The sequence below is a fragment of the Alnus glutinosa genome, chromosome 1 (genome assembly GCF_958979055.1).
Source record: "Alnus glutinosa chromosome 1, dhAlnGlut1.1, whole genome shotgun sequence".
Taxonomy (NCBI): Eukaryota; Viridiplantae; Streptophyta; class Magnoliopsida; order Fagales; family Betulaceae; genus Alnus; species Alnus glutinosa.
Window position 1 is genome coordinate 45,110,305 of NC_084886.1, and position 22,282 is coordinate 45,132,586.

At 38.0% G+C, this 22,282-nt stretch overlaps 2 protein-coding genes across 4 annotated transcripts; one reads left to right on the forward strand and one right to left on the reverse strand.

The window, feature by feature from the left end:
- The first annotated feature begins 2,725 nt into the window (after positions 1–2,725).
- On the forward strand, positions 2,726–5,098 carry LOC133852204 (protein WHAT'S THIS FACTOR 9, mitochondrial). Its single transcript, XM_062288909.1, has one exon. It carries the CDS (start codon positions 3,395–3,397, stop codon positions 4,676–4,678), a length of 1,284 nt encoding a protein of 427 aa, XP_062144893.1. The 5' UTR covers positions 2,726–3,394; the 3' UTR covers positions 4,679–5,098.
- A 2,823-nt stretch (positions 5,099–7,921) lies between these two features.
- Positions 7,922–22,055, reverse strand: LOC133852228 (uncharacterized protein At3g49140). Of its 3 annotated transcripts, none has more exons than XM_062288938.1 (12): positions 21,812–22,035; positions 20,973–21,093; positions 19,591–19,816; positions 19,182–19,284; positions 19,026–19,090; positions 18,389–18,490; positions 18,183–18,281; positions 16,526–16,679; positions 14,694–14,794; positions 14,292–14,441; positions 13,024–13,119; positions 7,922–8,264 (listed from the first exon to the last, which is right to left on the reverse strand). In XM_062288938.1, exons 1-12 carry the CDS (start codon positions 21,843–21,845, stop codon positions 8,151–8,153), a joined length of 1,365 nt encoding a protein of 454 aa, XP_062144922.1. In that variant the 5' UTR covers positions 21,846–22,035; the 3' UTR covers positions 7,922–8,150. The 3 variants fall into 3 exon arrangements, 2 of the variants coding, with proteins under 2 accessions (XP_062144922.1, XP_062144930.1); XM_062288946.1 differs by having other exon boundaries at positions 20,973–21,066; positions 21,812–22,033; XR_009895907.1 differs by lacking the exon at positions 7,922–8,264 and having other exon boundaries at positions 14,662–14,794; positions 21,812–22,055.
- Between the last annotated feature and the right edge of the window lie 227 nt (positions 22,056–22,282).

Sequence of the window (22,282 nt, forward strand, 5' to 3'; positions counted from 1 at the left end):
TACGACTTTGTCATTGAGTATAAGCAAGGCCGAGACAACAAACTAGCCGATGCATTATCAAGGCAGGCTGCCGCATGTGATTCACCTAAGACAGGTTTCTCGGTCTCCTTAATTTCCTTTCCTACTCCGAATTGGATATCTGACTTAAAATCTTCTTACAATGAGGATCCGGACACTCTGGCAGTATTGGAAGAATTGCAGTCAGGAAAACCCAGCTCCGGTAGGTTCACACTTCAACAAGGTCTGCTGCTCTGTAAGGGCAGACTTTGGATTGTCAAAGGGTCTCCCTTTCTACATCAAATTTTGGAGTTTCTTCACTCCAATCCAGCAGCTGGACATTCCGGGTACCATAAAACTCTTGCTCGTGCCAAGACCAATTTCATTTGGCCAGGAATGAAGACTGACATCAAAACCTTTGTCCGAGAGTGCCAGGTCTGCCAGGAAAATAAACATGAGACGGTACTCCCTGCTGGGCTCCTACAACCCCTGCCAATCCCTTCTCGGGTTTGGTCGGATATATCGCTGGATTTCATAGAAGGTCTTCCTAATTCTCATGGGTTCTCTGTTATTTTGGTAGTTGTCGACCGCCTATCCAAATATGGCCATTTTCTTCCATTAGCTCATCCATACTCTGCCTCTCGGGGCAGCACCTTGTCCTTCAGCTCCTCTTATCACCCTCAATCGGACGGCCAAACCGAGGCCTTTAATAAGTGCCTCGAAACATACCTTCGCTGTTATGCAGGGTCTAAACCTAAGGCTTGGAGTACTTGGCTACCCCTGGCTGAGTGGTGGTACAACACCAGCCACCACTCTTCTACTGGGTATACTCCTTTTGAAGCTGTCTACGGCTATGCACCACCTTCCCTCCTCTCTTACGTTCCCGGCACTTCAGCAAATTTAGCCGTGGATACTCAGCTCCGGGATCGTACTAAGGTGCTTACTCTACTCAAGGAACACTTACATCATGCCCAAAATCGCATGAAAACTTATGCCGACAAACATCGTTCGGATCGTCAATTTAGTATTGGCGATTGGGTGTACTTACGGCTCCAGCCATACCGGCAGAAATCCCTGGCTCTGCGAAAGAATCTCAAATTATCTCCCAGGTTTTTTGGCCCCTTTAAAGTCCTGAGCAGGGTGGGCACCGTGGCATACCGATTGGACCTCCCATCCGAATCACGCCTGCATCCTGTTTTTCATGTTTCGTGCTTGAAGAAGAAACTGGGCCAATCGACCTTTCCATTGTCATCCTTGCCACCGGTTGACATCAATGGAGAGATTTACCCTGAACCTGAGCGTATTGTGGATAGACGGATGGTCAAACGCCATGGTCGGGCAGCAACAGAAGTTTTGGTGCGATGGCTTGGGGCTTCGGCTGAAGATGATACTTGGGAGCTTTTGTGGACTTTGCAGGAACGCTACCCGCACCTTGTGGGCAAGGTGCTCTAATGGGGGAGGCCTTGTTATGGGCCTATTGGTGAGATCAACTAAGAATACCCTTGACAGCAGCAGCCCATGGTAGCAGAAGAGAAACAGCCCACCTCATCTATTCACCTACACCTAGAGGGGATATTCACCTAGCTTCTAGAATAAATCCACTTCATCTATGTTATTGCTTTCTCTGTAACGGTGCTCCTAAAGCATCTTTCATTGTATTCCTTTAGTCATATAGGTGGCAGGACAGCTGGCAATCGGTTAGAATATATTCTAACCGATTGGCCTATTAAAGGAAGGAAAAGGATGGACAGATATGTGCAGAAATTAAGAACAGTTTCCATTGTATTGAGAGATCGGGCCTCTCTAAGAGCCCTCCTCAATATTCAGTCACTATTATCCTCATTTTGTTCCCCTTTCTACTCTCTTCATAAGAAAACCCCTTACAGATTTCTTGAAACTGTGCTGGTGTTCTCTTTGGAACTCTCCCATGTTGTTTAAAGGTGATTATATGCAGAATAAGTGAATAACCAGTAAACCACCCCCCCCCCCCCCCCCCCCCCAATCCAAAAAAAAAAAAAAAGAATTTGGATCATTCTCCATTTAGTGTAAAAGTGAGGGTATAGTTGTCTTTTTATATTTTCATAATATAAAAAGACAACTATGTGCCCTTATTGTTACACTAAACGAAAAGAATCCTTTCCATTTGAAATGGATACCGGAGAGGATCCTTGTCCCCAAAGTAAAAGCGGGTCTTGCTCTTATTTTTCTTCTTCCTCGTATTATTCTTCTAAATTATATGGATTGTGAAATATGAACAGATTTTAAATTTGTATTTATTCTGAATGGTAATTGTGAAATGGGTGTATGGATGATGGTATGAGAGAATGAATTAAATGGATAATGATAATGGGTAGGCTGCTCCGAGAGAGTCGCTCTCCAATGGAAGGAAGATAAGGAAAATATAATTCTAAGCTTCCAATTACTCTCCCATGTTGCATCTTCTTCCTCCGACGTACCCTTCCGCTTTATCAAAACCTCCACCGCCGCTCGGATCCCCAGCTTTCGGCTTCACGGCTGCATTATCTTCTCTGGCTCCGGTTGAATCTAGCCATTCACAAATCTATACAAGATCAATGCTAGCTGCTAATGGGGTTGTGCGTAGTCCGAGTTCTTTTTAGGCAAGAAATGCGAAAAATAAATAAATTAAAGAAATCAGTTTGAATCATAATAAAATTAATATAATAATGTGATTTTATCCACTCAAATCAGACTAAAAAATATGAAAGTAAAACAGACCTCCATGGTCATCGATAACATATTGAAATTCGGCCCATGAAATTTGTTCTTGTGGTTCCCCAAAGTACCGTCCCAGGAAATACCGGCAAAGCTCAGCTTTCATCGCCCAAAGACACCATCTATTTAACCATCAGGGATCAAGCCAAAACACCGAAACCCACATCATTCACCACCGCTGCAGCCACCACCCTTCACAAAACCCCGTCAAACTCTACAGCCGCCACCCATCAGCCATCATCTCCGAAGCATCCCCTTTCCAGAGACTAAAGCATCGTTCACTCAACACAGATTTGAAAAATCCCAACAGCCCGGGTTGCACAAGTCAAAACCTACTGTGGAGGCAACTTCGGTAACTCTCTCAACTCCTCAAACATTGCCGATATTTTGTTGCCTTTGTTTTTCCGTGGTTTGTGTTGCTCCAAATTCTGATTTTGGTGTGATTGTTTGGGCTTTTCGTTCCAAATTCTCTTTTTAGGCAACAATTCGAATCTGGGTTCTCTCAACGAGTTTTTATTGATTTCGAACTGACCCAAATAAATCCCAGCTCCCATTTGGAGCATTTCCTTTGTTTTCAATAATGATTCAGCCCAATCGAACTTCTTGTTTACCAAAGTTTAGTTTCTTGGACCCATTCCATGGTTATTTTTATCACTAGAAGAAAATGGTCCAGTGGTTGTTTTTCGGAAGGGTTGGAGGGTTGAGTTTTCTCTATGAATGTCAGCGAGGATTTAATTACCAGCAGAAGTGTGGTTTGGTGAATGTAAAGTTGAAATGGGTGAAAGACAGGGCACTGGATGCTGTTGTAACTGGTGAGAGGGATATCAGAGCAGCTTGGGTTCTTGTTTCCATTATCTCTTCTACTTCTCGGCAATGTGTTCCCATATACTACCTCTCTCGCCATCGTGGGCAACTTGGTCTACCCCATGATCTTAAGCTCTCCACCTTTGTTAGGAGATATCCTACTGTTTTTCGCGAGTCTCATGTTTTTGACAGTGGAGGCACTCTTGTCCCCTGTTTCAGCTTGACTCCTGAAGCATTAGAACTCCACCAAGAAGAACTCGATGTTGCTGAGCAGAATCAGATGGATCTTGTCAATAGGCTCCGCAAACTGCTCATGCTCACCAGAGACAGGACCCTTCCTTTACAAACTGTTGACCAGCTGAAATGGGACCTGGGTTTGCCGTATGATTACCATCATTCATTGATTCCACTGCGGCCCGAGTTTTTCTCTTTGGTCCACCTCCCTGACAAGCGCGATGGCTTGAAACTCTTGTCCTGGGATGATGAACTTGCCGTTTCCGAATTGCAAAAGAATGCTGCTTTACAACAGAACGAAGAAGACGTGAAAAATGGTTGCTTAGCCTTTCCGATTGGATTTACGAGGGGTTTTGGGTTGAAAAGAAAATGTATGGAGTGGTTGAGAGAGTGGCAGAGGCTCCCTTACACTTCTCCATATTCTGATGCCTTACATTTGGACCCCCGCACAGATGTATCTGAGAAGAGGATTGTTGGAGTCTTTCACGAGCTTCTTCACCTAACCATACAAAAGAGAACTGAGCGGAAGAATGTGAGCAACCTCCGTAAGCCACTGGCCTTGCCCCAGAAGTTCACTAAAGTGTTTGAGCGCCATCCCACCATTTTTTACATCTCCAAGAAGAATGACACTCAGACAGTCGTTCTGAGGGAAGCCTATGACCATCAGCAACTCTTGCAGAGACACCCCCTTGTAGAAATTAGGGAAAGATTCGCAAGCATGTTGAGGAAAGGGCTTTTGGATAGGAGCAGGGGGTTATACAAGAAAAGTGCTGGCCCTGGTCTAGAACAAGATCGGTCAAATGATGTTTTTGGTGATGAAATGACTGATAATCAGTGTAGTTCTGAAGAGTCAGACTGTAATTTATTTTCTGAATATGATTCAGATGACTCTATACACGATCGTTGTTGAGTTTTGACAGTGCCAATAATTATATTGAGATTTTGAAATCATGTAAAGCACCAACTTGGGTGAACAAATATTTGTCAAGATAGTGTATCAGATTGTCAATACAATATGCGAGCTATATGCCTATGACTGAGTTGATTGTTGAAGCTGTTAGCTGCTCTGAGATGATGAAAGCCGAGCCACTTATGTTGGACCTGGGTGGAACATCAACAGAACTCCACCTGGGTGAGTAGTGTTCCCCAGAAATCTTGTAAGATCCATGTGACCAGTATTACATCAACTCATTCTGCTCAAGCTACTGCACACACTCAAGCCACTGCTCAAGCTACTGCACACGTCAAAGCTGCAGGCACAACTACTGAACCAGAAGATGCAGAAGCTGCAGACACCACACCATACTCTCCCTAACCTTCCTAATGATTCATATAGAAGCATTCTTGAGCGCAATGAGCTCAAATCCATTCACTGGTCAGCTGTGGCAGTAAGTCTTTCTCTCTCTCTCTCTAAATCCATCCTCTTAGAGAGGTATCTAACTTTATAATATTTATAACTATGATATAAGTTTATGAAGCAAATTACTTCAGTGGCAAGGTAGCTTATGGAGACAAAAAATCACAGGTTGTGAAATGATAGTAAAAAATGTTCAATATTATATCTTTAAGCCAATATAAAGTTCTCTGTGGCATATAAATATTCCTTCCCTCCTTTTGGTTGCTGAGGAAACTTTGGGAAAGAGAAAAAAGAAATTTAATATTGCATCTCACAATTAATGCTGCACTTTGTTTCTGAAAAATTGAAAATTTGACTTCAACTAAGCCACTGATAGCTGTGATTGGTTCAGTTAAGATTGTTGTTTCCTGTGGCATTGGCACCACATAAAAAGATCCAAGTCTTACAGTTTTCTTTTCTTCATTCTCTTGTCTGACCAATTGAATGGAGGGAAATTTTTGTCCAAAATCTCCTAGTTGATTTTTGGTTCACAATTTCTGCATGCAAATTTATATCCTTGTCCTTGGAGCTGGAGGAAAATCCTTAAGCTCGGATTTAGCTAAGCAGTTTTTGCATTTTTGGATTGGTGATGGAAGCATAGTGTTTCTCTAGTTCGACAATTGGCATTCAGATGGATGTTTATTGGATGTTCATGGTTTCTGGGCTGTATATGATGCTGGTAGTCATCTGGAAGCTAAAGTGTCATCTATTATTCGCAATGGTGATTGATTTTGGAATGGAGCAAATTCTGACAGCATAGCTGCCATTCAATGTAGACTTCCTGAGCATTGGAGGCAATGATATGCCTGTTTGGAGGACTAAGAAGGGTACATATTCCTGTTCTGAGATATGGGAGGTGCTTAGAAAGAAACTACCTACTGTTTCTTGGTGGAGAACATTTTAGTTCTCTAAAGCTATTCCTAAACACTCATTCATCCTTTGGCTTGTTTTTCGGGATGCTCTTCCCACTAAGGACAAAATGAGTCTTTGGGGTTATGTTCTCTGCCCTTTTTGTTACGGATGCTTAGAGAGTAGAGATCATTTGTTTTTCTCTTGCAGTTTCAGTAGTAGAGTGTGGAAGAAGGTGATTGTTGCCTATTTCATTAGCAATCCAAGACAAGAATGGGAGGACATAGAAGAGTGGAACTCGGTTGATCTTAATGGAAAAAGTCTCTGGACTACCCTTTGTAGACTTTGTTTGGGTGCATCTGTCTACCACTTATGGAGGCAACGTAATGATTTGCTCCATGAAAATGTTCCCAGAACTGAAGAACAAATTATAGCTCGTATTCGTTGGGAGGTGAAGACGAAGATTATGGCTAGTTGTAGAATTAAGGATACGGCTACTAATCAGAAGCTTATTAAGGAATGGAATCTGTATAGATTGGGATAGCTTGATTGTGTTCTGTTTTCTATTCTTTGGTTGTAATTCTTGCCCAGTTTGGCAGAGTGTTTCCCCTTAAAGGGGTTGTATCCAATTATACTGGAGAAATTATTCTATTTGAGTTTGGTATAAAATAATTTAGTTCATAAAAAAAAGACAAAAAAAAAAACCTCAATTTTGGTCCTTTCATAAAGAAATATTGTGATAAATTTTTTTAAAAAAGGCTCTCTCTCTCTCTCTCTCTCTCTCTCTCTCTCTCCAAACCGGGGTGTGTATAATATAATGACATTTACGAAATACAGTTGGTCAAGCTGTGAAATCCAAGAGTTACATACATTATTTAGGTTAAGAAATTTCAGCAGAAATTTTTTTGAGGAATTATATATTTGGTTTTGAAGTTTTACTCGGGACAAATATCCAAAGAAAATACTTTCTTATTAATGCAATTCAAAAAGCATGTGAGAAATAAATGTTATTAAAAAAGAAACTATATGTTTCTCACATGCTTAACGAACACGTTAATTTTAAAAGCTGGTTTGTAGAAAAAAAAAAAAAAAAATTACAACCCAATTTATAGAAAATTTATGTCCCAAATAAAATAGATCTCAAAAAAGCATGAGTGAAAATTTTGACTTTTTTTCAACAAATTAAAATATATATATATATATATATTATTAAATTTCAAAGGCTTACTTTTACCAACATGAAACTTTTTGAGTTGCTTCAACGAATGAGAAATCCACTATTCTCAAATTATATGAATTCAGGTTCACATCTTTTTGCATCAAATGACGTAAAAAATGCTAATTAAAAAGATGACATGTTACCAATATATAATTGAGTATACATTCATCAAGTTCTTACGCTTTATGCTGTAGAAAAGCTTTGATTTAAAAATCGTTTTTTGGTTTACTAAAGAAGAACATCTCTTCTAAAGTGAAAAAAAAAGAATAAAAAAAAAGCTTTTTTTGTTGTCTCGGTAACATGCCACATTTTTAATTGGTAATATTTTTCAAACTGTTCGACACAAGAAACAATCTGAATTCACATAACTTACAGGTTGTGATCACTCTTCAAACTAATCTGAAAAGACGACTTCAGCATCTCACTGATCTGTTCATCCTCTTTAAAAGAGGCATAGTCCTCCTGACCAAGGAGTTGTACAAAACTCCCCTTTTCTCCATTCTATTGAATTTATGCACTTCCTTTCATCAATTAATATACTGCCGGTCGGGTTTTAACCCTTCAAAATTACTGTTTTCCCCATGTAAACAAACTCCATAGTCAACTTCAAAAAGTCCCATAAGATGGGGCCAAAATACCTAAGCCACTGAATCGCTAGGACTAATGGACTATATCAAAACCTCCCAGAATTAATATGAAAAAATCAAAAAATTTATTGAGACACTGCCATCAGCTTTCAGCTTATTCTGGGACTGTCAAAAAATTAATATACAAAAGCATTAGTACAAGGAACAAAAAGAACTTATAAGTCTTCAGGGCACATGCAACGGGTAGAAAGGAGAGAGATATGCCCCTTCTAAATAAGTTGAGCCTGAAATTATCTTGAAACTGATCCTCATGATAGTACCAACCGAAGAGTTAAAATGAATTCACATCCCGAATTCCAACCCCATGAGTTCTCAATTTTTTGCGGCGAGACCTTGGGAACATGAGTTGCTGAATCTGCTTTTCAGCTGCAACTTCGGATTTTGCCTGAAAATACAACATGAACACCGAAATTGTGAATAAAAGTGTGCGAGAAACTGCTATCCTCAGACATGCTCTGTAAATACTTGAATGATTGAGAATAAAGGAGAAAATGTTATGAATAAAAAATGTTCTGAACCTTTCTCATCCATTCCTGCAAGGAGAATTGCTCCTTTTAGCGGAACAAGAGAACAATAAGAAGCTACATAATATAGATAGACAGTTTTCAGTCAGGTCCAAGCATGTCTGATACGAAAAGGGGGGCATACTCTTTCAGTGCTTTCAATCGAAGGAAAAAAGTCTTAAATCAGACCTTGCCTAGCAACCGCTCTTGAAACACAGGTCAGAACCTGTTAACCTAATGTCAGTTTTATGTAGTGGCATCTCCAGTCTCAACATCTGAATCAAGATTGCCAGCATGATTGACGTATCCTTGTTCACAAACCAACAACATAAAGTGGCAAGACTCTCTTGTGCAATATTCACGTAATTTGTCTCAGGCTTTGGCTATAAAGACACCGACGGCCAGCAGTTATATAAGCCCATAGAGCAACTTAACAGCATGGAGATTGAAGAAATTAACAAGATGCTCTGGATAGCCACAAAGGGCGGAGGTTGGGAAGTATCAGCAATGGCCATGTCAGTGATCAGCAACTGCGGAAACCAATTACATGGGAGGACTAATGAAGGTGAATGATCAACCTCACTCTGCAAATGAATTTTTTTTTTTTTTTTTTTGAAACAACTCAGGGAAAGTGTGGTGGATACCACAAACCTAACAATTCTATCATAATGGGGTTGGCAGAAACAGAACAGGGAAAGGGCTGCAGATTAATCATGGAATCATGTTTCATTAAAAGTGCAAGGGGCATAACCCAAGTACACATGACATATACAAGAGAAGAACACTAAGCAAGATCAAGGACAAAGAAAGAATGCACAAAAATCTACAAAGCTATAGATATTGAGAAGGGCGTTAACAAAGAGTGATTTAAGAAAACAAAGTTGTAACTCCAAACTTGTCTTCTCACAATCCTCGAAACTTCGAGCATTCATTTCTTTCCAAATGCACCACATTAAACAAGAAGTGACTACATTCCACGGAGAGTAAAGCTTTGTGGAGATCAATTGTGGATATTAAGTATGGCAGTATTTGGGAAGGGTGATGTTCTAATGAGGTTAGTGGGTCTTTCGAGGTTGGGGGGGGGGGGGGGGGGGGGGGGGGGGTGATGTTCTAATGAGGTTAGTGGGTCTTTTGAGGTCGGGGTGTCGAAAAATATCAAGAGGGAATGGGGGGAATTCTGTAGATTTGCCAGATTTGATGTGGGTGATGGGTCAAAGATCAGCTTTTGACATGATGTTTGGTGCGCAAATCAGAGCTTGAAGGCAGCCTTCCCAGAGTTGTATAGTATTTCTTGATTGAACGAGGCTTCGATGGTGGTTCACTTGTAGCTTTCTAACGAAATCTTACGGTGGAACATCACCTTCATTAGATTAGAGCACGACTGGGAGGTAGAGCGAATTGCCTCATTTTTTAATCTTGAGTACTCTTTCTGGTTGAGACGGGGTGGTGAGGATAAAATTTGTTGGACCCCTCCAAAAGGCGGATGTTTCAGGTAGGATCTTTTGACAAAACGCTTATTCCATCCACTGGCTTTCCCTTTCCTTGGAAGTGCATTTGGAGAAATAAGGCTCATTCGAGAGTGGTGTTTTTTTGCATAGACGACAGCTTTATGGAAGATTTTCACTAAGAATAACTTGAGAAAGAGGCACGTCCTTGTGGTAGATCAGTGTTATATTTATAAGAGGAGCAGAGAAACAGTTAACCATCTTTTGCTCCGATGTGAAGTAGCCAGGGTTTCGGTTTTCTGCCTTCTTGGGATTGAGTAGGGTATGCCCTAACGGGTAGTGGTGTTGTTGGCTTGTTGGAGATGTCAATTTAGAAGTGTGGAAGTTGATTCCTCTATGCTTAATGCAGTACATTTGGAGAGAATGCAATACTCGAAACTTCAAAAACTTGTGAGATTACAGTGATAGAGTTAAAAACCATTGTGTTCAAAACTCTTTATACCTGGATGGCGGTCTATAATTGTTCTTGTTTTCCTAATTTCTTAAGAGTTTCTTGATTTGTGTTTTTCTTTTGCTTCTTGATTGGTATTTTTCTTGTATACTTCTCATGTACTTGGGTTGCTCCATTTTGTGCTTTTTTATGAGATTAAATTACTTTAAAAAAAAAAAAAAATCAAAAAAAAACCTTCGTTTTCAACACGCCAAGAGCTCCAACACCCGTCTAAGAACAACCCAATCAACTCCAAACATATGAAAAACGAAATTCCACGACTCTTGCAATATCACAGTTGAAAAAGGTTTTTTTTTTTTATAAGTAAGAAATTTTATTAAAAAAGCGTACACACAGGAGTATACAAAGGACCAACCAACGCCAACCCACAAAGAAAACAAACAAGCCCAGAAGAGCTAAACTCTAAGACCCCCAAGGATCACCCAAAAGTAACCCACAAAACAAACCCAACCAAACCAGAAGGAAAACACCCAAAACCCAAAGACAAAACACCTCAACAACACCCACAAAGGCCTTTCTTTTTGTGAGCTATCATCTTGTCCAGGATGCCCAAGAACTCCTGATGGTTACCCTCATCCAACGCCCAGTCCAAGGACAGCCTTTCCCAAAACTCAAAACCCTTCTTCCAAACATCAGCCTCCCAAACAGCATCTAATCTAACATCCCATAAGGTAGGATGTTGAGAGCATGCCACTGGTTCGTCTGCTGGTGATGTAGACGAACCAGAGGGTAACAAAGAGACTGCAAAATCTTGCACAGTGGAATCCACCCCAGCTCCTACCCGTAAAGGGACAGATCCCAGCGGCGCTGCCAAAGAAGCTGTCGGAGCCACCGGAAGGAGAAGAATCAGCTCCTTCAGAGGGGAGGACGAAAAGATGTCCAACCCAGACCCAGGAGAACCCTCTATGATGTCCAGCAGAGAATCCTTTGATTCATCAGAGAAGGAACGGTTCAACGAAAAACCCAGAACAAACCTCCGGCGACCTCTCACGCAGAATTTTCGACGAATGGAATGTTAGAGAACTCGGAATGAGACGGGCTAAGCGGAGTCCCTTGCGTCTTCGATCCAGTCCGGTTCCAATCAAACGATCCAAGAATGTGATCAGGTTCCAATCAAACACCTGAAAAAGGTGATCAAGTGTTTTCTCACTCTTTTTACATGTACAATACCAATCCATCAATATGATGTGATGCTTGAGGAGATAATTTGTTAAAATTCGTGTCTCAATGCACCTCATCATTGTGAGGTAACATGTGGTTAGCCACTAGAGCACCCCTATCCATTGCAATGCAACATAACTCTGGAAAGGTTTCCTTCATAAGACAATACCCACACCAAACAACATGCCAAGACCTAGTTTGAGAGCCGTCACCTACCTCGATATTAACAAAACTAGAAAAGGTGTCCCAGCCCCTCTTAAATACAACGCCCTCAACTTTTGCTTCCAGCTCACCTCCTCCAAAAGAATAATCTTCTCTAACTCAATTGTAGCAGCATCCTTCCTCAATTTCTCCTCACTAGAAAGAGGTCTCCCTTCAAAATCCCATCCAGCCCTTTTATATCATCAAGAAGAGCCCTTTTGTTCGAATCCAAACTTCATACCATTCCACTTTTTTAGGTCGGATTCCAGAGCTTTTAGTTTTTGAGCTAAAACAAAGTTCGGACAACCATGAAAACAATAGGAACTCCACCTCTAACACACTCAACTATAAAATGCTCTTCCACTACCAGTGCACTGTTCACCTCTTCGTCTCACTCTGTCTTGCTGAAGGTTTTCGTCCCAGAAGAGTCTAAGAGGATGTTTAGAATTGCGTTGGGAAATAGAGCTTTTAAAGTCAAAAAGAGCTTTTCACCAAAAGCTTCATTTAAGCTTTTGCCAAAATTGCGTTTTGGCCAATTTTATAGCAAAAAAGTCAAAGAAGTATTTGTGAAGTTTAGTTTTGTTTAGCACAACTTTCTAGATACTAAGAGTACTTTTTAAGCTCTCTAACGCAATCACAAACATGCTCTAAGTCTCAAAATTAGACGGTCTTCATCCCAACTTTGGGTGAGCCACGATGGAAATCTTGGATTCGACTCCCATAGTGTCACGCAGTTCTCTTCTGCCTGATTCCGCATTTTACATTTTGGAGCAGAGGCGAACAAAAATGACCTCTGTTGGAAAGAAGTTGGAGGTCATTTTGACTTTCTGACAGAGGCAGAGGAAGAAAGCGAAAAGCCCATCTCCGCCTCCGCCACCTCCGACTCTTCCTGCTAGAGAGTGAAGAATGTAGATGTCATGGTGGTCATAAAACTCAAAACACCTTAAGGCCAAGATGAATGAATTAAATAATTCTCAGATAAAACTAAAGAAAAAAAAACTATGCAGATCTAGGAGAGGTTGCTCAGGGAAAATCCATAATTCAGATAAAAGCAAGCTACTGGCACTAAACTGCCTTCCCCACAAACATTAACAACTTGCGAACCAAATCTGGAAACATCATTAGTCACCATGGTAATCAGATAATTGAAACAGCTGCTGAATAGGCTCTTATTGCATACTGTTCACATCCTTCTCTAACATTTGTAGAAACTATTCTAAGGTCACAGTCATATTATTCTGATGGAATTCCACAACAGTAGAATTCATAACTAACATAGCCTGAAAGAGAGTGCACTCCCTAGATGCAATTTAAATAGCTTACCCGGACTTTGAAAGGAAAACGATGTGTTTGTACTTCCACCCCAGAGAAAACTCTAACATCCATGCCCAGACTGTCGACCCCAATCAAATGAGCTCCCTATACCAGCAGAGTAAATAATCAATAATGCACTATTTACCTTAAATTGATTATGAAATTTCAATTGTGGTAAAATATATAATATTCAGAAAGGTGTAAATATGCTTTAGCCCCCTGAACTACCAGTCGTTTTCAAGTTAACCTCACGAACTGACAAGTGTGACATTTGGATACACTAAATTACTATTTTGTGTCAAAAATGCCCCTCCGTTAGCGTCAAACATTAAAATGCATGAAAGAGTGGTCATGTGCCTTGCATGTGACCAATTTGACCAAAATCTTTCGAAAATACTCTCACTTTGACTCTTGAAAACCAAATTTTCCCTTTATAATTATTAAACAATAATTATTTTTTTTTAAGAAAAAATAAAATCTGAACATAGGGTTTGGCCACCGAATCTAGAGCCGGTGATCCGTGACAATTTGTTTTGAGACTCCGAACCTTGCTATGACTTGATTGAATATGAACAACGCTGCTGTCTCGCCATCATTCTTGAACGTAGGCATGGCTTGCTTTTCCCCAGCGGTGTTGGTTCAAATCCAGCTCGTGACCACTTTTTCATCCATTATAACGAACAACAGTGACGGAGGGGCGTTTTTGACAGACAATGATAATTGGTGTATCCAAATGTCACACTTGTCAATTTGTAGGGCCAACTCGAAAACGGGTGGTAGTCAAGAGGGCTAAAATATATTTACCTATTTAGAAACTATAAGTATATGCATGTAAACATACTATTCAAACTAAAAATTGTGTTCATATATGGTGAACCAAAGATTTTGCATAAGTCCATAGCTTTCAGATTGTAACCAACGAGCCCCTCCACAACAGATATTCAAAAAAAGCATAAGTTCTACCCCACTGAAAAACCATAGCAACAAGACCAACAAGTGCTGCCAGAACTAAAGACTTGATGACACGCTTCTCTAATGAAGCAAACAACAACATGGTTCTGCACATTTTTAGATCAACCATTGGCTGTTCTGTAATTGTCCAAACTAATATGAAGCACTGGTGTCAAAAAGTGTCCAAGACAAATTGTCAATAGGAAAAGGTGTGCTACAAATATACGAAATAAATTAGCCGCATAGAACTTCATGTTTAATAGGTTTTAAAGCAGGAACCAAGAATTTAATATCATGAAGCAATAGAGTTGTGAATCATTGATTACCTCAACATCAAGGCCCTTCTTTTTGCAGAGAGCCTTGAGAGCAACATTGCAACTAATACCCTTCTCACCAAACCGCTCTACAATTGCTGGGGTAGAATGTGCAAGAACATCGGGCTCAGCATCTTGAAAATCTTGCAATGTAATTTCAGACTGCAAATATTCGAAGGAAAAAGAAATATTTTAACAAAAAAAGGTCTGATGGATTCCCCTTTTTCTAAACTACCTGCATGGATAAAAAAAATAAGCTAAATTTTTTTTTTTTTTTTTTTGGGCCAATTTTATTTAAACTGATGTTTACAATTTTCTTTACATTCATTGTTATGGAAACCCATTTTTTCAGGTAAGTCAGGACAATAATAGTCAAACTTACAAATATGACAATGGAAAGTGTAATACACATGCCTGGACGCCATACACAGAGAATAGCTCTATTCTCATAATCTCCAACCTGTACAGAGTTGACCCAGTGTTGCCTTGACCACTTTCGCTCAAGATTTCTCCATCTAAACATAAAACAAAGAAGTCAACTGAAAATGCAATAGGCATATATGCCAGTAACTCTCAATTGCAACCAAAATAAAAATAGAACCATTGCAGTATTCACCTATTAAAGTTTTTAGAGAAATTATACTTTACTGACATGTGATGTGTGTTGAGTTCAAATTGCCAATATGTAGTTTAAAACGTTGAACTTTACCCATCTGAGGTCTAATTGTATTTACTTTTGGTTCATGAGTTTAATGTATACAAAGTATAATGAGGTAACTATCATGTTTTTACTCTCTTTCAAAGCACATGTTACACACAAATTTCAACAATTTGGGGTCGAAAATTTAAAAAGATATAACGTCAGATGGGTAAAGTGCAATTTTTAAATCATAGATTGACAACAAAACTCGATCCAAACCATAGGTGCATAAAGTGTAATTAAACAAAAGTTTTTTGTTTCGCCCTATCTTTGTTTTTTTATTAGATTCCAACAGCAAACTAACTAAATTTGGTTTTGACACACCCTCAATCAATCAAAAAGATTATTGATTTACTGCATCCTATTTCATCTGTGGGTGAAAGGAGGCTGGGAGGCACCTGGGCCTAGGATTTTCCAGTTGGTTGATTCTAGAGGTTCCCCCCACCTGACTGAGTGACCATGCCACTTCCCTTTCTCCAATCATAAAACCCCTCGTTCCCTTTCTTTGTCCTTCACCCACAAACAGAATAAGGCCCCATTCTTCCTAATGCAGCAAAAAATAAATGGGGGGCTGAATGGCACTGCAGTGTGTCACACCATGTAGCTAAATCTTCACTTCACTTCTCTCTCTCTCTCTCTCTCTCTCTCTCTCTCTATATATATATATATATATATAATCGAAATATCATTAAAAGAAATGAGCAGGGAGTATATAGGAGATACGACTAGCTAGAAAGAGCAAACAAGTCAAAGTTAAATCTTCACTTATAATTGAAGTTTCTCTCCAAAAATCAATTACAAAAATAAAAGGAGGCTGTTAATAAGAAATGAATTGGGAAACTGCATATCCAATTCAGAATGTCAAAAATCAGATGGAACAACCAACGTAGACTTGTCTACCCCCATCTAGCCGACAAAATGCTTTCAGAACTTTTACTGGAGGGTATTGGCAGGGCAGTGCAACAACACCTTTTTTCGCTTTCTTTAATGAATAATGAAATTTTATTGAAATAGGGACCCCAGACGCAAACTTCAAATGATCATATCTAAAAGATAAAAAATTTCTCTATTTATAAAAAAGAAACCATAACTCCATATTGGAGAACAAATGCACGCATGCATGCATACACACAAATTACAGAGCAAGATATAGTCCACTTATTGATCCTGATGAACACAGAAATAGAGAACTTTAGCTGGTTTTGGATTTGTAATTAACAAATTTTAAGGTTTATCCTTCTTAGTGATCCACCCAAATGATCACACACACGCACAAGAGATGTCGTTTTACTTATAGATTCTGAATTTGCAAAGAAATCCCAGACTTATTGTGTGGCTTAATATTTACAATCACCAAATCTTGATGGATATTCACCCGATGTAATAATCCCATCAGTCTCTGTAACTTGATAGATGAAAGATCTAGGTAGGTCCAATTTGTCAGTTTAACAAGTTAAACATCTCAGCATCTACTGTAATCTCTAATATCCTGCCACTCTCCATGGTAACTCTAATTTATTGGCAGAGGGGAAGAAACACAAGATACCTTTCCACTCTGAGTTATATCCATCTGTATCTACACAATGAAAGAGCGTCCTTATATATGATTCTTCATCGGCAAAAGCAGGCCTGAGGCAGCCCAAAATAGAAACACCATTTGATGGATAATCCATCATTTTACTGTATTCCATATTAGCAGCCTACGAGAAATATGTACACAATAAATCATTATCATAGGAAGTAATAAAAAAGAACAGAAAAGAAAGGAAAAACAAATGGTCCACCTATCAGAATAGTTCACTTAAAGTTTCATCAATTTTTAATTTAGAGCAATGGATAAGGAACCCCCCCCCCCCCATATTGCGAAATAAGGTTTACATAAGTAAATATGTCATATGATCCTTATCTCTTTTGAACTTAAATAAAACATCACCCAAAAGAAGATCAATCATATACTTGTCATTTCTCGCAAGCGTTGCCAAATGAAAGGGGAAGACAGTATTCAAGTAACTTTGAGAAAAAATTGGCAATGATTCAGAGGTCAGACATGTTGTCGAACTTGACTTCGCTAATTTATATATGCACTAGTGGCCAAAACTTAAATGGGCATCTAAATACTATCAAACAGGCCATTCCACTCAATTTGCACATAATGTCAGATGACGTTACCATGTTTTAGTAACATTTGAAATTTATCCCATTTAGGCATTGAGAATATACTGCATAAAAAGGATGGGATGAGTTAAAGGTAGAATGAAACCTTCCCATTTTTATCACACCAACTAAGGTTTTGATTCTACAAATCAATTTTCATGCCCTATGACAAGTTCTTATTAAAGGATAAATCTCATTCCTTTCAATCGTAAGGAGAAAAAAAAAAAAGTTTGAATACTTGCATTCCTCTGTGTTACCCTAACTTCCACCAGAGAATGCCAACATAACCTTTCTCATCTGCCAAGACATGTCAACAAACATATTGCACTAATTGAGGACTTAGGAGTTCTATAAGCTGTAATTTGTTGCTTATAAGCTCATGAATAAACTCATTTACAATAACATCATCACCATTTTTCTTTCCATTTGTATACGTTGGTCAGAAATACTTCTGAATGAAAGAAAAACTATATCTACATATATTGTTATTGGATATTCAAAAAAATCATTTAACCACATCATGGTACAGAATGGTCTAAGAAAAATGCCATGAGATCTCACTGTCAATTCTGTCGCTTCCTATTCGGAGCATCATTATGTATTAAGGTCACTACTTGCCAGCAAAATTAAATGAATTCTGATATATCTATGCAACAACTTCTGCAACTTAAGAACTATTTATTTAGTAAATAACAAGTCCTAAACAAAATGAGTTATCCTATTGGATGCAACTGCTCACTATTGGAGACTGAGCATTACTTTTCTTTTCTTTTCTTTTTCTTTTTCTTTCTTTTTTTTTTTTTTTTTTTTTTTTTTGCACAAGAGATCAAGATTACTTTTTTATATATACAAGTAATTCAATCTCATTAGAAAGCGCAGAGGGGCACAACCCTAGTAAATAGAAAGTATACAAGAGAAAACCACTATTAAGGTGAAAAAGAACAACAAAAGTCCAAAATATATGTACGAGCAAGGTGAACTCATTTAGTAAGAGACAAACATAACGATAATGTTTGACTTTAAAAGTTACCAACCCATGCAGTGTTTACCTTCGTCAAGAATTTAGCAAAATAAATAGGGTGAACCAAGGTAGAAGTATCTGGCATTTCCCAGCCCACTGAAATATCAGATAGCTCAGAATCCAAAACCTATTTAAACCAAGAGTGGCAAACGATAAAGTAACTCCAAAGAATCAGAAACACATAAAGATGTTTATCAAATATATTACAGAAACCAAGCACAAGTGATTGCTAACCTCAAAATAATCATCTCCAAAAAGGGTTTCATCACTATTAATGTATTCACCAGCTTTCCTTCTGTTCTCATATATTGGGATCTCCATTCCGATCAGCACATTCTGATAATCATAAATGTAATCATATTAAAATCAGTCGTGCAACTTGTCCTAAATAAGAAATTACAGAAAAAGATTGATAGCCAGGACCACTATAACGATGTCAGAACTATTGTGATTTTTTTTTTTTTTTTATAAGTAATAAACGTGTCTTATTGAAACTACTATTGTGATGTTAAATCTACTATGGATGTCAGCTTATGAGCTTGCCATCCTAACACCTCCTTATACATGGAACCCTGGCCTTGCTATTGCAGAGTTAAACCATGGACATGTCAATACCCACCACCCGATGTATCATAATTTCAGATTGTGAGATAAATATCTATCAAGATAATACATGCATGCCTTTATCTTTTTCTAGTTAGGGCTTTCTCTTGTATACGTCCTATGTATACTTGGATGAGCCCTTTGGTTTTAATGAAATTCGATTACTTATAAAATAAAGTGTTGTTCTCCAACTAAGAGGCCTTTCAAGCTGCATATTTTTCATTACAAAAAGCGATCAAATGTATTAAAAAAGCAAGAAAATTCTCACCACAGGGTTACTTGCTCCACGGTCTTCTAAGATGTTTGCATCATCACAAATTTCAAAAAATATATCTAAATAAATAAAGGAAATAAATCAGTTTGAATATAATAATATGATTTTCTCCACTCAAATCAGACTAAAAAATAAAAAAGTAAAACAGACCTCCATAGTCATCAATAACATATTGAAATTCGGCCCATGAAATTTGTTCGTGTGGTTCACAATGTACCGTCCCAGGAAATACCAGCAAAGCACAGCTGTTAGCCTAAGACAAAAGGAAAAGTTTGACCATTCATCGGAATACCAAGTGCACTGATACTACCTAAATTTGTCCACAGGTAGAAAAATAGGATTCATCATTTAAATGGATGGCCAACTTACTTTTCTAGTCATAAAACTTTTTTTTTTTTAAAAAAAAAAAAAAAAAAAAAAAAAAAAAAAAAAAAAAAAAATTGAAAGGCAAAGATCGTGTCCCTCAGTCAGCCAAAATTGTGGTTATCAATAACAATGAAAGAAAAATAAAAAATTGAAAGGCAAAGATCATGTCCTTCAGTGCTTGTAGGCAACACACCTCGACTGTGGTCCTTGCTATTTCAGCAGAAGAAAGTTTGGTGTCCCGGATTCTTCTGGAAACTTTCACCTCTTCAAGAGGATGATAAGCTTGGTTTCTCATGTAACTAGAAGAATCAGGCACAGAATCTGGGTAGTCTGCAGCAACTGAAATTTTTGAAAGGCAAAGATCATGTCCTGCTGACAGCCAATGGAATTGTGTTGATCCAAAAAATGGATTCTTGCATCTGAAAATTGATGTACAAAAAGAATTTTTGATAAAAAGAGCAAGGATAAATTAAATTTGAAAATTTCAGAACTAAAGGCAGTACAAAAAGTTCATAAACTGCAATTGAGATGTATCCACCCAACACATTCCATATTTTTGTAAATTATTTACATACGCAAATATTAGGTGAAAAGAATGGAAAGAGAAAATATGTCAACAAAGCAAAAAATAAATTCATGACTGCAAAAGAAAGGCATGAGCAATGAAAATTTATGCTTAGTTATAGTCATACATTGTGTAGATCATCATTTCATGTTAAACAATTCAGATACACTGGTATCTAGGTGACATTACGATGGGTATAACTGGTGTATGCTTTATGCCATGTTTGGTTGCTGGAAAACAGAGGAAAATAAAATAAACCTTTTGATTTATTTTCTTTTTCTCTTGGAATGAATGTGCATCAAACAAGATGAAAATCTAAAACTATCCTTAGCTATTTATATCAAATGGCAAGCATTCAATTAGTCCTTTTATCCAAGGTAGATTTGCATCAATCTTAAAGAAAAATAAATTAACATTCAAAAACTCATAACATAAAATTGTACATATACCAAGAAAAAAATGAGATGAAGAAAGGGAATCACAAAAAACTCATGGAGAAAGTGAAGAATTTTATGCCGAGTTTAGATCACGCATCCATCTCTCATGTTAATCATAATACCCTTCAGTTCAATTTCAAGACTTCAAATTTCCATTGTCTACTTTCAAATTAAGATAGCAATAGGTGGAGTATCTCTTCTGGCATTGGATATTTTACAAATATTTGGTTGCTAAAAAGAGAGGAAAAGAGAAGAAACTTCGGAATCTTAATTTATTGTTTTCTTCTTAGAGTTTAATGCGCACGAAACAAGATGAAAAGACTTTCCTCCCTGATAAAAGATAATAAATAATCCTCCTCAGTTCTAGATTCTAAATGCCAAACAATACTCCTTTTATTAATGCATGCACCTTATATGAAACATTTTCTAAGCAACCAAAGAAAGTGATAATGCTATTAGAAACATAATCTAATCTGCAAGGAATGTTCCAATTGGTATCATATATAAAAATATAAGAAGATCGTAACGACTAGCTTAGATCTATTAATTATTCAATTATCAACTAAAATACACCTTATGCCAGCAGGATCAGGAAGTCTTCGACCATCAAAAGAAGGTATCAAGCAGCTGTTTGTTATTCCATATGATGTTGAGCAACAAACCCCTTCTGCATGACATAAATGACAATGAGGACCTGAAAACACCATAGTCAAACAAAAAGAAGAAGAAAAAAGGAGTATTATGTAAAAAAAAAAAAAAAAGAATGCAAAACATGAAGGCAGGTGACATAAGTGAAAAAAGGAAACAAGAAAATATCGATTTGCATTAAAATAACTGTCTACAGACAAATTCGAGGAAAATAAAAAGAAAATGTGATGTTAAATCTTATAAGTTTGTCTCGTTTTGGCTTCCATGACACGAATGCATCAATCTACTAAGTAACAGAGTTGAAATAGGCTCAGGCGAGGTGAGGCATTGTGGTTCCAACTCCAAGCGCCCAAAATGACGGACCAACAAACAATCAACAATTTCAATGCATATTCTATTCCAATCTGTTCTCAGCAACCAAAGAGGGAAAAACAAAAAAAAAAAAAAAAAAAAAAAAAAAAAAAAAAAAAAAAAAAAAACCAACAACAACAGCAAATAGCCCTTGCAGTCAAATATTTGCACGTTGGCCTTTTGTCAACAGCTAGATAACATAATCGGAAAGCTAACTAACCATTCAAAATATGCTCTTTCTCGGCATTTGGCATTGAAATATTGCAGAAAAGCAAAACGGGTTTCTTCTAAAACACGCAAATCGAAATGGGTATTCCATAAATTCGCAGTTCAGCTATTATCAACATCATGTCCAAGCATAGCAGTCTAAGACATGCAAAAGAATACAATAAGGGGCATGTGACCGTGATTACCGAGGGGGAACGAAGAAGCCACTGCGATCGCCATGACGGAGACAGAGAAAGATCAAAGGGAGAGCATAGGACGAGTGCTGTCGCTTTTGCGCAGCAATAGTATGCAGTCAGCTTCGCTCATCAGGGTCTCTCTCTCTCTCTCTGTGTCTCTGTGTCAGATAAGAGAAGACCGATAACTGAAGGTGGGCTTCCTCTTTGGCGTCTTGGGGGCGTCAATTAATATAAATGGTCAAATCCTCAAATGTGAGATTTTGGAGAGCAGAAAGTGTCCTTTACCTACCTCAGTCAGGAGAGCCTGACTACTGACTATATATATATATATATATATCAATTTTATTGCTTTCTTTTTTTCTGATTTTCTTTGTCTAAAATATTTATAATTAGATTGTTTTAAGTTTAAATTTGTTATAAACTTAAAATATTTTAATCTACTTTTTTTGTTTTTCCTATTTTTATTGTTAAATATCCTTA